The sequence below is a fragment of the Limulus polyphemus genome, unplaced genomic scaffold (assembly GCF_000517525.1).
Source record: "Limulus polyphemus unplaced genomic scaffold, Limulus_polyphemus-2.1.2 Scaffold277, whole genome shotgun sequence".
NCBI lineage: Eukaryota > Metazoa > Arthropoda > Merostomata > Xiphosura > Limulidae > Limulus > Limulus polyphemus.
Window position 1 is genome coordinate 734,221 of NW_013665887.1, and position 18,722 is coordinate 752,942.

At 32.9% G+C, this 18,722-nt stretch overlaps 1 protein-coding gene across 3 annotated transcripts in view; it reads right to left on the minus strand.

The window, feature by feature from the left end:
- LOC106456979 (semaphorin-2A-like) overlaps positions 1-18,043 on the minus strand; it is an 80,316-nt gene extending 62,273 nt beyond the window's left edge. Inside the window, exons 1-2 of one of the 3 annotated variants that reach the window (XM_022382786.1) lie at positions 17,987-18,043; positions 6,859-7,335 (exon numbers count right to left, since the gene is read on the minus strand). In XM_022382786.1, the coding sequence (XP_022238494.1) occupies positions 6,859-7,093 (235 nt within the window). In that variant the 5' untranslated portion in view covers positions 7,094-7,335; positions 17,987-18,043. Of the gene's footprint in view, positions 1-6,858; positions 7,336-17,645; positions 17,733-17,977 lie in introns of those variants that run through there. The other 2 variants (XM_013916361.2, XM_022382785.1) reach the window with 2 other exon arrangements.
- Positions 18,044-18,722: the final 679 nt, after the last annotated feature.

An 18,722-nucleotide genomic window follows, 5' to 3' on the forward strand; every position in this document is an offset into this window, starting at 1 on the left:
AATCACGAAAGTTTAAGTTCAAGTTTAAGTTAATACTTATACATCTAGTTGCACTAGTTATCCACTTTTTTTTAAAAATTAAAACGCTTTAATAACGAGCAACTAAGTTCAAACTTATAAAGGTTTTTAAAATTCTATCTTTTTTAATATTAATATCGTACACAAATCCTTACATTAAAAGTTTATTAAATCTAACGTTAAATGAGAATTTCAGATTATAAAAGAGATTTAATTGAAATAAGAATCCTCATCCATCATGTGTTTGCCGGTTCGTTCGGTCAGCATCGGGATTTAGGTCTTGGAGACCTGGGAGGGTCAGATGCTAGTTAGACCTCTTCCTCCCCCCCTGAACTGTTGTTGTTGTTTGTTGAACTATTTGTTTGCTTTTTGAAAAGCTGGTTTGGTTTGTTTGTAATTAAGCACAAAGCTATACAATGGGCTATCTGTGCTTAGCCAACCACAGGTATCGAAACTCGGATTCAAGCATTGTAATAGACTAGGTCAGCAGTAAGTTATATTTTGAATTTCGTGCAAAGCTACTTGAGGGATATCTGTTCTAGCCGTCCATAATTTAGCAGTGATAGACTAGAGGGAAGGCTACTAGCTAATAACACCCACCGTAAACTATTGGGCTACTCTTTTACCAATTCTTAAAACAATGCCCGATTTTACTCCTCGTCTTATGCATAGGTTTAACTACAGAGTTCCAGAAAGATCTCTCCGGTTAATAGCATATTTAACCAAAACTACGTTGTTCCTTTTACTCTTTTTGCATTTTTTATTAACCAAGACACTTTTGATTTGAAATGTATTGAGCTCATTCGTCATATTAAAATATTGCAATTATTATGTCAAAAAATGTTAGTTTCTCTAACGTACACTAATTTTGTAAACATGTTGCTATAGTAGATCACTATATCTTAAAGTTAAGTATTTTTTTGTAATAGAAAAGGAGTTCAACTGTGATGAAAACTTTGTAAAGTTGTTTAGTACATGTTTCAGCTGTCTGTAGCGTTTGAAGAGCATAAAAAAACATTTGTGGTCGTACTGATTACCCCAGAAGGTACATGTTTAGTACATGTTTGAGCTGTCTGTAGCGTTTGAAGAACATAAAAAACATTTGTGGTCGTACTGATTACCCCAGAAGGTACATGTTTGAGCTGTCTGTAGTGTTCGAAGAGCATAAAAAAACATTTGTGGTCGTACTGATTACCCCAGAAGGTACATGTTTGAGCTGTCTGTAGTGTTCGAAGAGCATAAAAAAACATTTGTGGTCGTACTGATTACCCCAGAAGGTACATGTTTAGTACATGTTTGAGCTGTCTGTAGCGTTCGAAGAGCATAAAAAAAACATTTGTGGTCGTACTGATTACCCCGGAAGGCAGGTTAGCACAGTTTAAAAATAACTTCTAAGAATTTCATTACAAAAGTAACATCCTGGACTTGCTCGATAATAGAGGTCGTCCTATACACCAAACCTCAAAGAAATTTGCTCAAAAAATCCAGAGTCGTCTTATACATGGGATTGTCTAATACACCGGCAAATATGGTAGTGGGATTGACCGTCACAACATACCGTCGCCACGGCTAAAAGGGGCGAGCATGTTCGATGACGAGGATTCGAGTCCGCGCCCTAACCAACAGGCCGTTAGCGGTAAGTTTACGGACTTACAGTGCTAAAACCTAGGATTCGATTTCACACGGTGGACAAAGGGCAAATAGCCCATTGTGAGCTTTGTGCTAAAAATACAACAATATTTGTCATGCGTCGTTCTATTCACTATTTATCAGAAGGAAAAAAGTGAAATCCGTACTTATTTAACATTTAGCTTATAATAACAAGTTCAGGCACAATCACTTAGTTTTATTGATATAAATACTGTTTCTCTCATACTCAATATACTTAGCGGTTGTTGCTAAATATAAAAACGTACACGGACAATTTTTTTGAATGGCTCCGACTAAAACAGTTTACAACACAAAACGATTTTGTTTGTTTACCTTGGACATGTTTTGAAGAATTACTAACTTCACGTTCATCTCGCCACCTACCTTCCAAAAAAAAAACAGAAGTAACATTTGTTACAAACTGCTTGAACTATCAATCGTTAATTGGAGAGAGCGTAATGTTTTTAACATTATGCTTACAAGACTCGATTTATGTAATAATGGGAATTTTATGAAAACAGCTTTCGATAAAAGGGGGAATATATAACATACTGAACAAATTGTCGTTGTTTTATCGATAGGCTTATAATGAAAGATTCTCTATACAGTGGTTTGTGAAATAATTTTACAAACACCCTATGTTTTAATAATTATGTAAATACTCAATAAAAACTCATAAAAAAGTGAAAGCTAAGTAATATTGGCAATTGGTAAAAAAATTAATAATTAGTCCATAATGATTTAAAACAGTGTTTCCCAAGGTGGGAGCTGCGCCCCCCCCCTTCGGGGGGCCGTGAAGCTTTTTCTGGTGGGCCGCCAAAAAAAAATGGGCCGGAAACAAAGATGCTGAATTCATCTTAATTTTAAATAAACAATAAGCCGATAAAAATTATGTTGAATTAATTAAATTACAGTATTGCTTCGTATTTTAAAACGCAAATAAGATAAACTTACATAAAATTAAGTGTGTATATTTAATTGCTCATCAGTCTACAAATTTAACACAAATATAATAAATTGCTAATGGTCTAATTATAATAGATATAAATTGACAAGAAAAAGTCACATTAAATTACAAACATATAATTCAATAGAAAAAGTAGTTCATAGATATAATTAAAGTTCCTTTTTGAAATTGATAAATCACATTTTAAGGCATTTTTATTGGTTGGGGGCCTCCGATTTAAAATACACTGGGGTATCACGTTATCAACACTAATCACTAGTAGGTGTGAACAATCTAGGTCACAAAAGGGTAGAATCCTAGCGATGAACATTAAATCAAATCTACGTTGGCTTCTGTCAGATGCTGAATCTCTAAACAATATTTCTGCCAGATTTCTATCCACCCTGGTACGATATTCTGGTTAAACAGAGTATTTCAAAATTATCTATAGAATTAGACCGTTATGATAACGAACATATTTCGTCCACCTTCTTCTGTCCTCACCAATTTCAAAGGAATCTTGGGTAACGTTCAAAGTTTCGGGCAAAGAGATGAAAGATAATTAACCAATCAGAAACGACCTAAATAAAACTCCAGAAAATGTTTTATGTCTGACGCTTCGCCATGAAGAATCGAAATTTTTGTTAGTTAATGAAAATAACAAAAGGTAGCTTTTTGTGAAAAACGGTTATTGTACATACATAGGAGGTCAACGTGAAAGTTTTGTTTGAACAAAACAAATGTAGACGGCTGAAGAGTGTATGATATATATATACAATTTCCCTACTTTGCAATATCTGACTCTTAAGTACTAGAACATATTACTGATTGTGCAACCTGGCCTACTGCTTCTACTATACAAGTATACAGTTTTGAGATATTGTGTTTAAAAGGAAAGAATAGCTCTTAAAGATTTAAGGTTAATAAGATTTAATTTTGAAATGAAACAAAACCTGACAGTCTGATATTTTCCTACATATACACTTAAAAGTTTGAAATAAAAAAACGAACCAACTGATCATTATCAGTTGAACGAAACTTGAAAATTAACCCATAAAACATACACTCGCCACAGCTTACACGAAACTTGTCAATAAAATATTGCATCAAACAAGCAAAGAAAAGAAAATCATAAATTGGTACTATGGGTTGATGTATACAAACCAGCAAATCAGGATGTTCTTCTAACCTCACGTGATATCATTGTTAAATGTAACAGTCGCCTATATGATACAGGCCGAACTTAACAAAGACAGGTCTATTGGAGATGTAGCGTACCTAGGTTGTCAAGGGACTAACATTGCAAGCACACAGGTAACAATGATTCCATCAAATCTACAAAAGCGCACGTAGGCCTAAAGCAATATTTATGGGCCTGCGACAAGACCACAAGTTATGAATAGCATTTTGTTTCTTTTATTTCGCGCTGGAAACCGTAGGTCAACTTAAGAACTGAGGGAAGCAGATGGTTTTTAATGGCTTCTTTTACCACATTCTTCCCATTTTGAACAAAGAATGGGTCATTTCCCTCAAGATATACCAGATTTCTTTACAACGACAAGAAATGTTCTGTTTGTTGTTAAGCACAAAGCTACACAAGAGGCTGTCTGTGCTGTGCCCACTACGGATATCGAAACCCGGTTTTTAGTGTTACAAGTCACTAGAGCGTATAACCATAAGGAAATAGGGGGAGATTGTAAAGTTGAAAAACGATTTCTTTCCTTCTTGTGTATAAGAAAATATAAAACAAGGAGAAGAACTCGTTTCACACACCGAATACAGAATACGTTCGTTACACTTTAACATCACACATCTAATTAAAACTAAAATACATTACTTGACCAGTTAGCTATGCAAACAAGTATTTCATCTGAGGTAAAAATTTTCGACACCATTATACATTTTGTTGTTGTCTTACATACCTCGTTCGAACCGACTTTTAAATTCCTATAATTCCGAGGTATGCCGGTTTATTAAGTCATAACATCAATTTTGTAACCAGTCATACTTTACTTTAATCAGTGATACTAATCTTTCAATAATCATATAGTTTTTAATGCGAATCCGAGTTCGATCCCTGGTTTTGGAACTTTGAGTAATTTCAATGGACAATTAGGTTACACACACATTTAAAAAATGTCCCAAAATACTTGACTTTTCCAGTCGTCATAGTTCCATGTTTGGAGCCCTCTGACAATTGTTCCAACATACTAACTCGTTTCTCTATTTAAGCACAAAGTTTTACAATGAGCTACCTGTACTATGCCCACCGCAAGGGATCGAACTCCGAATAATTGTAGCGTTGTAAGCCTAAAAAGAGTACTATCTAACTGGAGCAGGAAGTGGACATACTAACTTAGTAAACACTTTGGCCATGTAACTCGATAAGCAATGATCCTTTTAAAATCAGTATTTTGTTCTTACATGTTAAAGAATGCGATAGAACAAAAAAAGGGTTTTATCTACATTCGGGTTTTTGAATACAACTTAAATCACTATGTAGACATAACGGGCAAATGAAACATTTTGAATAGACTCTGGAACATTTTTTTTCATATATTTTACAGATATGAAGCCCTTAAATTTTGCAGTAAATTAGCCAAATGTTGTTAGTCCTTCAACAGTTCTATGTGGTTTTTTAGTAGGTTCGTGTGTCAAAGTTTCAGAGCAACCCCGTGAACTACAACTTAGAAGTTCGTGCATTAAGTTTTTCCTGGTAAATCAACATTTTTAATAAATTCTCACAGTTTTCAGTTCGTCACTTATGGTTTACTCCCATCTACAAACGTAATTTCTAGTTCTTTCTCCAATCAATCCTACCTGAATTAGTTTTTAATCGAACTATCAACATCTTTAGACATCGCTTCATCATGCCACTCGATAACCATTACCAGTGTTTAAATTCACTTCATCTTCATATCAAACTAATGTGCATATTTTCGCACAAAAAAAATACAACAGAAATCCACCGATTGACGGAAAATTCTCATCCCTATCTAAGAATTAGCTCTGAAAAAATTTATGGGACAGATTTTTCACATACAAGGTTTGTTTAACAAGATAGAGTATTTGTTTGCTTGTTTTGACTTTCGCGCAAAGCTACACGAGGGCTATCTGCGCTAGCCGTCCCTAATATACCATCGAATAGTGGGATTGACCATAATTATAACGCCCCCACGTCTGAAAGTGCGAGCATGTTTGGTGTAATGGGGATTCGAAACCGCGACCCTCAGATTGCGAGTCAAGCGCCCTAACCACCTGGCCATGCCGGGCCCAAGATAGCTTAACGCTATTGATAAGTGCCGCTTTCGAACACTATTTCAGCTGAAGGAATGTTTAACGTATAAAGACTGGCACGTATAATGTTATTATCTGTTGGAAAACCATGTCCTTCTTCTCTGTCTATATATATATATATATATATATATCTTTTTTCAAAAGAAAATAGTAATTTTTTAAGGACAACAATACACGTACATGCAATTTTCTACATAAAGTATTAAAATTATTAACTAAAACCGATGATGAACGCAATCTCTGAATTGAAAACGTCTTCAATAACTGATAAATAAAGAAATAATCAAGTGGGACTTCCATCCATAGTTAGAAATTCTGGCCAAAGTTGTTAAGCCATAATATGAATTGCGTGAATACCATATTCTGACATTTTTAGCCGCGGCACATCGGCTCGTAGAACAGTTTTGAGTTGTTTTTTTCAAGTACAAACTTTTTAACTGATATATCCGTCATCTCTTGACCGATATAGTTTTGGACTCAGGTGGTCAAAGCCTTTCGATTGATGTATTTGACCACGCTCAAAGTCTCATAGATTAATTTACTCTAATCCTGCCTAAAAGAATTTCAATTTGAGCGTAGGCTGGTAGAGATCCTGATGGGTAATAAAATTGAATCAGATATACGCGCGCCCCACGCTTGGTATTGCTGGAGCACAAAAATATAGCTAATAAAAAGGTTTAAAAAGTCTCATCGATTAATTTACTCTAATCCTGCTTAAAAGAATTTCAATTTGAGGGTAGGGCTGGTAGAGATCCTGATGGGTAATAATATTGAATCAGGTATACGCGCGCCCCACGTTTGGTATTGCTGGAGCACAAACAATATAGCTAATAAAAAGGTTAAAAAAGTCTCATCGATTAATTTACTCTAATCCTGCTTAAAAGAATTTCAAGCACCGCGGCTATTAAGGATTCGCTCTTGTTTTTCACTAAACCATGTAAACTTACCTTCATAAATTACTGCACTCAGATTTGGCGTCATTCCTTGAACAGATAATATCAAAACCACCCAGAGACAAATGTCATTAGATTTCAAATGGTTCCCTGTACGGACACTGTACATATTTACTATTTTTCTTTTACTCAGAACAATAATTTGAATTGCGTTGAGTAGAAAACACACTAACTGTACTAATTGTTTCCACTTCTCTTCAAATATACAGTTGGGACACTTTGTTATCATAAAAATGCTAACAGGGCGTACTACAACTCATGAATAACCGATTCTGAAGCAACGTTCTCAGATGAATCTCTCTCTCTCTGCATGGAAAGCACGAAACTTGGGGAGTCAGCTATCAAAATGGTTCAAAGAACGCTGAGCTACAGCCCACGTGTATCATGCGCCACTTTTCCACTCCTCTTGGCCAACAGGTAACCAGGTCCACCGATATGTCTAACTGGGGTCACACTCTCACCCTCCGTCACCTGAAAATAAAGAAGTCATTGTTCAGCTGTTACTCACAAACAAACTACCACCACTAACTTTCCTACTACTAATTCCAGGGGTTTTGCAGTCACATGAACAACAATGATTCAATAGGATTCCCCACCATCTTTACCTCGAGGTGATAAGCACTATTTTATTATTATGTATAACTCCGCCCAGTACCTTACACACACACTTACTGTGCGCTCAATACTAACAACACATTTATTAACCTGAACAAACATTAACTCTCGCCCCCTAAAGATTCTGACAGCTATGGCTATATATTATGTAATGAAACGTAGGTGGTATTAATATATCGCCATCAGTTGCTTGAAAACAAGGTGCAATTACCATAAATATGGAGATGCTAAGTCGCCCAACGTTATATATATTCGGTTCACCACAAAAAATATCATGTGCTATAATATATTTTTTCATAATCCTATTCATTAGACCAATGGCGATCTTTCTTTCAGACAGCAAAGTTAAACCTAACCATGGACTATCAATATTGACCGTCTCACGATATAATTTACTAGAATTAGCTTTATTTTCTATCACATTATATCATTACTTAAAGCCTCGGACGCAAGGCTAGAAAGCTATTTGTTTGCTTATTTGTTGTTAAGCGCAAAGCTATACAATGCTCTACCTGTGGTGTGTCCACCACGAGTATCGAAAGCCGATTTTGGGGAGTGTAACCCCTCAGACTTACTGCTGAGCTACTTGGGAGAAAGAAAGGTGCTAGAAGGTATTGTACATCTAAGGAATTACACAGAGTACGTTCTGAAATGAACCTTCGGAGTTATATGCGTTTGTTATTTTTGGGAGATGGGGTGTGTCAGTTACAAAGGTCAAGTACCAGAGATCGAGAATCGTTGAATCACTTTAGTAGACTTGTGCCCTTGGTTTTAAGTTTCCTGTTTTACACTATAATTAACATTTGTATTTTTCAACTATGAAACAATCATTCAAAATCTGATAGGCGCTCAAATAACTGATGTTAGCGTGAACATTCTCAGGATAGTGTGTGAAAAGATGTTAGTGAGCGACTGTATGTTAAGTAAAGCGGCTGTTAACGTCATCTCACTAAAACTTCAGACACGTGCAGTTCCTGTTAACATCGTCCATATAAAAACCTCAGACACGTGGAGTTCCTGTTAACATCGTCAACCTTAAAACCTCATACACGTGTAGTTCTTGTTTATGTCGTACACCTAAAAACCTCAAACACGTACAGTTCCTGTTAACGTCGTTCATCTAATAACCTCAGACACGAACAGTTCCTGTTATCGTCATCTATCTGAAAACCTCATACACATGCAGTTTCTGTTCTTGTTTATGTCGTCCACCTAAAAACTTCAAACACGTGAGGATGACAAATTAAATCTGTTTTTAGTACAAGCTCGGTAAATATGTCTCGGATTCATACACGTCGTTAGATAAAAATAAATTTAAGTGGTGAAAGCTAAACAAAGAATATAATGATAATGAAGGATCAAGTTTCCACAATCGATTTACAATATCAACTGAAATGTTTAACAATATCAACTGAAATGTTTAACAATACCAACTGAAATGTTTAACAATATCAACTGAAATGTTTAATAATACCAACTGAAATGTTTAACAATACCAAATGCAATGTTTAAGCAGTTTTACACACTAAGTTTAACATGGTTTAAGTTTCAAACACGATGGCTAAAAATTAAAAACTAAGTCAAATTCATTTAAAAATATTGCACACAAACACACTTTAAAGTGTAATATGAACTTTGATCGTCACGTTCTATATTTTAAAAAATGAGTTCATTTTGAAGAATAAGCTGGAATTCACTGATATTCCGCGTGTGTGTGTGGGGGGGGGGTAATGGAACTTAAAAGTAATTGGAATTATTTTCAACCTGAACAGAGCCTTATGCGAGCGTGAGCTAAACAGAGAGGTCAGAGAACATTTAAGTTCGAGTTTGGTCATCATTAATTTTGAATAAATGAACAGAGTGAGGGCAGCCCGTCAGCAACACCTGCTACCAAAAGGGCTTTCTCCGGCCCTTTCAAATGTCAAATGAGATTGACTATCCACTTTTATAGCGTGTCCATGCACAATGCACGCCTCGAACCTTTGACTGCCGTTTAATCCAAAGCTTCAGACATTAAACAATAGGCCACACTCGATCCAAAGGCAGTATAGAAACTTTATCGTTAAACAACTACTATTTCATGGTGTTTAGATTTTAAAACTTATCGTATTTTCCGGAAGATTCGAGTTTACCAAAAATCCTACCATACAAAATGAATAAAATATGAAGCTTGAGATCATTTCTGCAAGGCTATAAATACGACTCGAACAAAAACCATATGTTATATACAGAGGGGAGACTATAATAGTTTCAGAATAAAATTAGGTTGCGAATAACGTATAACTTAGTTTCTGTGGCTTACAACCGAAACTCTTCTATTGATTTATTAAGTGAGGGTAGATTTTGACGATAACACTTCCCTTTTATATATATCCTTTCAAAGTACATCATGTTCACAAAACCTGGTAAAACTCTAGCGTTTTCGACAGGTGGGCCTGTTTTCTTCAGTTGTAAAGGCAGAGTAATATTTCAGACAGTTGAACCGATTCAAGCAGTCAGTTTTTCTTGCAGCATTGGATATACATAATAACACACTAGGTGGCCAGACAACTTTTTTTTTATGTATACAAGTCTACAAGAAACTTCCCCAGCGGAATGATTCCCCGTACATACGTACACTCAGATAAACTTCAAATTCATCGAGATAAATTTTACGACCGTAGATCCTCACTGAACAAGATAAACTTACATTCGATTACCTTGATTTTGAAATGATCATATACTCTAAGAAAATTAGCTTTAAGGCTTTTAATTTTAATGTAATCTCGAACAAACAATAACAAGTTTTTTCTTTTTTTTTCAATAGAGATTTAACACTGACATCATGATTCAAAAAAAAAAAAAACACTGTCAACAAGTTATAATCCAAAATTTTATGCTACCTTGCACTAAAATATATCTACTGGCAGCAATTTGCTGCAATAAAGAGGAAATTTCCAAAAGACTTGAATCGAGAGACACGTGTTCCGCTGGTTTGAGCAATACAATTTCGCGCGCACTTTCGTTTGTGTGTTTCAAGTTTCGCTCAAAGCTACACGAAGGATATCTGCGCTTGCGGCCATAATTTAGCAATGTAAGGCTAGAGGGAAGGCAGCTAGTCATCGCCACCAACCGCCAACTCTTGGGTTACTTTTTTTACCAACGAATAGTAGGATTGACCGAACTTTATAACGTCCCCACGGCTGAAATGTTTGGAGGGATGGGGATCCGAACCCGCGACCTTCAGATTGCGACTCGAGCGCCCCAACCACACCAGGCTGACGCACTTTCGGACTACATTGGTTCGTCACGAAGACAAATAACATCCGACTATATATGTATATTAGTCCGTCTTAGGTCAAGCCCAGTATGATCTGGACAAGTGGCTACTGACTCGAAAATGAAACCCTTTGCCCACTAGATTTTATACGTAAAACATATTCTCCACGTGAAATACTAGTCTTGTACATAAAAGTTGCCCTTTATAATACATATCATTTCAATCGTGTGAGTGACAGCCTTCACTTTAATGCACGAAGAACTTAAAAAGCATAGAAATAGCCATTCAGGATTTTTCTCCCTGCCCAAATCTCATTAATTACTATTAACTTATCAATAATAATAAATATAAAAGTAAATAACAGGTGTTAAAATTCTAATTATTAATTCTAACGTAAAAATCTGACAAGTAAGGACTTAAAATTGATTACAATTGAAATTCAATTGCTTAATTTGGTTCACACCATAACATTCGTTGAACATGAAAAATTGATTTAATATATAAATGTATATATGCATAGTGCCTAGAACACTACAGTGTCATATCCCTGCGGGAGAAGGGCCTCGTTGGCAATGGATGGGGCAGAAATAGTGTTGTTTACATATTATAACAACATATCCTCCTTTGCTCTCACTCATTGGTTCCTAGAGATTAATACATATCCTCAAGAAGACACAAGCATAACACCAGTAAGTACAACTGTAATGTAAAAAAAAAAAACCCAATGACCAGAAGAACACAAAACATATAAAAATGTTGAAAACAACCCAGAAGTTGGAGAGAGAGTGAACTCTTCTCCAGGAGTGAGCAGCTAATTTAAAACTAACAATAAAAGGTAATTTTTTAAATGTTATTAACATGGCCAAAAACTAAGTTATGATAAATTAAATGCTTTGTAAGAAACTGGAATACAATATGTATATATTTCTGCACACACACACACACACACATACATACATACATATATATATATGTAAGAAAGTGGATTACAATGTATTTCTACACAGACATAAATATATGCAAGAAAGTGTAATATATGTATACATATATTTCTACACAGACACATAAATACATGTAAGAAAGTGTAATACAATATGTATATATTTCTACACAGACACAAATACATGTAAGAAGGTGAAATACAACATGTAAATATATTTCTACACACACACACACATATTTATATATATATATATATTTATATATATATATATATATATATATAAATATATATGCAAATATAGTTGTATAGTTTGTTTGTTTGTAGTTAAGCAGAAGGTACACGATAGGCTATCTGTGTTTTGCCCACCACAGGTATTATCAAAACCCAGTTTTTAGAATTACAAGTCTACAGATAAGACAAATAGTTTTGGACTACTACTCATAACCACAGAACTGTTTATCATTAAACTTTCAAACACACACTAAACTTTGGAATCTACTGGTGTACAAATGTTTCTGTGAAAGTTATGTTTGGCTGTTAACTATAATGCACAAGAACTTAATACCTTGAACTCTGTAGCTAATGGCTGATTGAGAAGTTAAATATTTTTAAAACATTGTAAAACCATGAAAAAGTATTCAAAATCCACAAAAATATTTTTTGTAGTAGGGAGAGGTATATCATTTTAAAGTTCTTAAAGCTTATTACTCTTTCAAAAGTATGAGCCAGAAACCAAGAACCACACTTGATATATGAGAAATTTTAAAGTTCATAATTTTATACATATTTACATACATACACATGAAAGTATTATTGCTAGCTACTCTTACTTTCCTTGACCAACAAATACGGCAATTCAGTTTATTCATAACTATACCAGTAATTCATTTTATTTCACTTAATGTAACTAGTCTTAAATGCTATATTTTATTATATTCTATTTTTATAACATGCTAATTCTAAAAACTCACAATGATAAATGAAAGATAATTGTGTAAATATGTATATAATAAGGCTAGTCAAATATGAGAAATGTTTGGATAGCTTAATACAAAAAATTTGATATTACGTTACAAGAGCAGAAAACACAAAGTTTACATACAAAAATATTTGTTAACAACAACTTAACTTTAGTCAAACATCTTGGTAGACAAATATTTGAAAACATATTTAAATAAATGATTCATGGAAAGTGTCTGCATGTTAGACACTAGTTAGAGCTTTCAAAATCTTATGGCTCATTGCTTTAAAGGTTTGTTTTTAATTTTAAGTTAAATGTCTAAAATTTGTTGCATAGCTATTAAATTTTAGATATATTAAACACTTAAAAATTCAGATATTATTTTTACTATAATTATTATCTGCCATTGTAGCCGATACAAGAAATACTGCATTTACTTTCACGTCCCTTTGTGTGTGTGTGTGGATGTGTTAGTACTGTTTTTCTCCAAAATATGTCAGAATAATTTGCATGAAAAAAGATATACAATAATTAGTGAAGTTTTCTAAACTTTAAAGGTTAATAATTCCAAAACTAATGAACTTGAAAAATTCTTATGAAGAAACATACATGTGTGTGTGTGTGTATGTGCGTATGTACCCACGTAAATTTCAATGTTAGAGAGTTTAACAAATAAAACTAATTAAATAGAAAACATTATTACTGTTTAATAATACTGTTAAAACAAATATTTCATAAGCAAAGACTTTTTTTTAAATTTACTTGCAAATGTTTTACAAATTTTTATGCATGAAATACTTAACTGGATTTAATTTCACACCTGCCAGATTTTCAAAAACAAACACCTGATGGAAATAATTTTGTCATCCAAGTAAATTAAACAGATATTTCAACATAAACTAAACTTTGCAATTTTGTATTTCCCCTAAGTATTTCCATAAAATAAAAACTTTGACATGTGTTCTAGTAATTTAAATTCTTTGTTGGACAAATATACTGACATGAAGAGCTACTTTTTAATTTGCTTTTGATACACTAGTCGGTCAAGTTGTTTTGTACAGTACTGTTTTAAAATGTTCAGATTTTTCAGAACTATTTTGTGTATTGATAGATGCTTTGTGAAATATATGATATTTTCTCTTTATTCTAAAATGGTTAAAAAATTAAAAACGTTTTCTGAATAATAAATTAAACATTTTTAGATAGAAGCCAAAAAGGTGATTAACTAAACTTCACAGATATTCTATTTATCATTTTCATCAACAAATCTGTAAGTTTGTTTAATGCAGAAAACTCAAAGTAATACTTTGTTGATAACCAACTGTCTCAGAATTGCTAAATACCACATCAAAAACCTTGCCTGACAACAAAAAATATATTTGTAAAAATACAACTAAGTGGAATATATATAAACGTCTTTCTTTACTCAAAATCAAAAGTTTATTTGACAAGATAAGATGAACTGAAGAAAAAATTAATCAAATGATTTAATAAGACACATGACAACAAAAACTGCAAATACAGTACTTGGTTCAATTATATTGTGTGTGACTCTTAAGAAGTGTTAATGCTCAAATTTTTATAGCATTCAGAGATAATATGTAGTGAAAATACATATACTTAACTTGAAGTTTTGTAAAGTAGAATTAAAGTTTTTCTATGTGAAATGCAATTCTTATACAAATACATCAAGTGACTGCTCCTAATTCACATCATAGACACATATGAAGTTAAATTTTGAAACTTCAATGAAATTTCATTGGGACACATTTTCATTATTACAATAATTCAAAACTTAAGTTTTAATTGAGTTTTGTGTTACACTTAAACTAATGTTGGTCTTCACTTCCGAGATATTTTCCCCAAAACCCAAAGGTCTAATAAGATACATAAAATAACCTACATCTCTAAGTCTAATTCACATTTATATACATATAATAGCTGTATCTATGTTAGAGCCTAACCCATTTGACAATCTACTGCTTTGTATTAGGAATACATGACACACACTCAAAAGTGTAGCAAATTATGATTTTAGAAAATTGGACTTAAATCTGCAAGATACTTTAGTAGAGAGAAAGATTGAGTGCCTAATAAAAATGGGAAATATGTTAAATGTTGCTGAGATACTGAGATGAAACTTTTTCACTTCAAACATTTAAATTTTCTAAATGAATGATGAAGGAAATAAAACTTCTGATAAACTACAAATGCCTAGCATACAAAAACATGAAATTCACTTTCAAAATGTAGGGGGTAAGGTTTAAATATAAAACAAAAAATAAAACCTAGCATTAAGGCTAAGAGACGCTTCTCGGTTCAAATATTAAATTTAACTGACTTTAAGTGTTTTAATCTATATTAACTGAAAAAAATCAAGATCCATTAAGAATGGTGAAAGAATCCTTATTATGCAAGTGCTTTAATTATTATTTTTCTCAAAAGTCTCTTTACACCAAGGAACTTCCTGATTGCAGGAAGATTGCTAATGTGATCCCATTTAAAAAAAAAAAAGTGTCTAGAGAGAATATTGGAAGGCACCGGTCTATTAGTTTGATTTAAGTTGTAAAAATACGTTGAAATCTCTTATCAGAAAAGCATTTGCAAAATTGGCATTTAGGTATTGATTTTCAGCATTGGTTTAGAAAAGTTTTTTTGTCTCACAAGCGTGTCAAAGATTTTCTGAAAGTGAGTGATAAATGACATATAGGATATGCTCATCCAAAACAGATGGAATTCATATCAAAGGACACTGATAAGGTGCCTCAAAAGATATTAAAAACTTACGTTCAATGCTTGAGCGATTGGTATACAGTTAAGAACAGGATAGAAGAACTGTTTATATGGTAGAAGGCAAACAGTGATGATAAATGTAATTTTTGTGATTGGATTAATGGGCACCTTTGGGTTCTGTTTGAAGATATGTTTTACATTTCTCTGAATGTATTTTTTTTTTTTTTGAGTAGTACTTCTAAATTCACCAATGATACTAAATTCTGGGAATGGCTGATTCTGTTGAGATTGGTTCATAGTTATAAACAGGCTTAGACTATATTGATGAATAAACCAAACTTGGTGATGAATTTTAATATTAAAAAATTGTGCATTTCAAGAATGAAAATTTGAAAATGTCTTTCTTCTTGAAAGAAATAAGCATTGACGTTGTGGATAAAAAACGTTTTTAGGTATAACTGATCATAAAACTCTAGATCTTTCTGCTGATGGTTAACTGTGGTAGAAAGAACAAATAAGAGTTCTTGGTTTTATTATGAATTAAGAACAATATTATTATTATAGTCTTACAACACTGGTGAGACCTCTTTTTTTTGTCCTCTTATTAGAGGAAGGTTATCAACATGAACAAAATGTAGACAGACTGCTGGAATAATTCCAAGTATAATTAATTAAACTATGAGGAGGACTTGATTCATGTGTTCAAAGTAGATAGTCTTCCTACGAGAGGCCTGTTTGAGTGCAAAAATGAGAAGTTGGAAATGCACTTGAATATTAAAAACGATAGGCTTAAGATTTAGAGATATAAGTGCATATATGTTCTTTAACAAAATATTTCTAAACATATTGAATGATTAGCTTGATGATATGATCTAGGTCAATGGTTCGCAAGAGTTTTTGTTTGCAGATCATCTGAATTTTTTTTATTTTTATCTCAGCAGACCACGTGATCCATAGACTATATTGATGCTTCCTTTCTATAATAATGCAACCTTTCCACAGACTACTTGAAGAAAGCCAACAGATCACAGATTGACAACAACTTATATATATATTTTGTTTTAAATACTTATAATATGGATGTGAAGAGCTATATTTTAGTGAAATTACAAACGTTAATGATATTTTTTTATAAGGGATGATCTCAATGAGTGAAATGGCCTTGTACCTCCTAGCTTTTTCTTATGTTCCTACAATACAAAATGTGTTTAAATGAAACATAATGTGACTTGTAATAACTGTAGCAAAAGAAATAATTTAATAGTGAGTGCAATACCTCAGCATAATACAGACCAGTAAAATTAATTCAATTATGGATGTATTAACATTTTTATTACTTAATCATTTGTTCATTCTGCTGACAATATAAGAGGGCATACCACACACTCTTATCAAAATTTAGGAAACATCTCTCAAGTAATTCATTAGACTTTCAGGTATATGTACAAATGCTAAAGACATCAGGGTGTAAATGTTACCTCATCCACTAATCAAAATTGTCATTTAAGAAAATGTGAAGTGGTACACTGAGTGTGAGCAAGTGTTAATTTAGGCCTTTTGTACTAGTTTCTCAGGATTGTGATAAAGTAGTTGTAATACACACAGTTCCATGAAATTATTCTCACTCCACCAACAAACATTTTTAATAATTTCATGCTATGAGTGTGAGATGAGAATATTTACATTAATTTACAGGCAATAATATTCATTAAATCTGAAAAACAATAAAAGATAACTAACATCAAACCCTGATTTATCCAACTCTAAGTAATATAAAAGTATAACAACTTTAAAACTTTGACAACACCCACATTCTGTACATTGAATTGTATTACAAAAAGTATATGGTAATAGTAAATGAAAAAACCAAACATATGCACATGCTATACCAAAACTGTATTTACAAATGGCTACTTCACATAATGTTCGTGAAATGCTCTCTATACATATGCTCTAACAATAATTATTAGTTATTTTTAGAAAATACAATATATATTAATTTCAACATTCGTGTATTGTAACAATGTCATTACCATGATATAAGTAAATGTTACATAGCTAAATCAAAAACATCTATTACTGCCACAGTGGTTAATAGCTTAATTGCAGTTAATTCACCTTTTAACTTAAAGTCCAGCCTATTCATGACTACACAGTACAAGTTACAACTAGTCAGTAGTACTATTACTACTATACTAGTATTACTATTAGTATCAGTGTATTAGTAATACTAATAGTACTCAGTAGTGCTAGTAATGGTACCAACTTACCAAACTCTTTTGAACATGTTAACAATTAGGCCAGATTACATTCATAAATAGTTTCAGTACACCGATCGTCTAATATTAGAGCGAGAAGAATGACAACGAACACTAGCAGTAGTAACTGTAACTACCTTTACTTAGTAACACTAGCAAAGCATTGCTAGTGTACTCGCTAAGATACAAGTACTAACGTCTGTCTTGATAAAAAAAATAGAGTGAAAACTAAAATATAAAATTAAACAATATAAACTTTAATGCTTTTACAAAAACAACACAAATTATCTTTATTATATTTCAGTCTAAGCTTAAAACTGATAAAAGTTATATATCAAACATACCACTATTACCTATAAACCTCACTCAGATTCAGAATCTGGCCCTTCACGTGTAAATTTTGGCAAGTTTGTGTAAGAGCGCCCTCTCTTGCTAAGTATATAAGTAACAAATAATTAATCTGAAGTGGCAAGACCAGTTAGCATATGTAATTTTAAGAACTCATGAGTGAAAGCAAAGGAAAGTATGCTATAATATTTCAATCACTCTATATATGTCGATGAGGCCTTTCGTCAAATGCCTAGGCTAATCAGATATCCTGGGACATGACAGATACAGAAGTGGTTCAGGTGTTATGTATATCACCAATTTTCATGAACGACATCTGTTATTGTGTGCATCAAGTTATGCAAGCGAATTGTAATTATTGTAAATTTTATTTAAGTCATTCACAAGTCAGATTTTTAGGGTAACCAATGAATAAGACTTGCAGTAAAGCCCAGCAAGTTTGCTAAAACTTTAAATGAAATCTTGAGTAAGATCTTAAGTAAAATATTTTAATAAGACCTTACTTAGAACGAGATTAACTCAAGAACTTTAACCTAAATTTAACTTTAAATTTAAATTAAGAAGTTAAATAGTTTAAAACGGTTTCAGTTGGTGGTGAATGCTGCTACTATCTGCTTTCGCTATAGTCTGTCCGTTTAAAATTATGGACGGTCATGCGTAGTCAGCCCTTGTGTAGCTTTGCGCGAAAAATCTGAAACAAACAAGCAATTAATTAATATTCTTCTTACTATAAAAAGTATC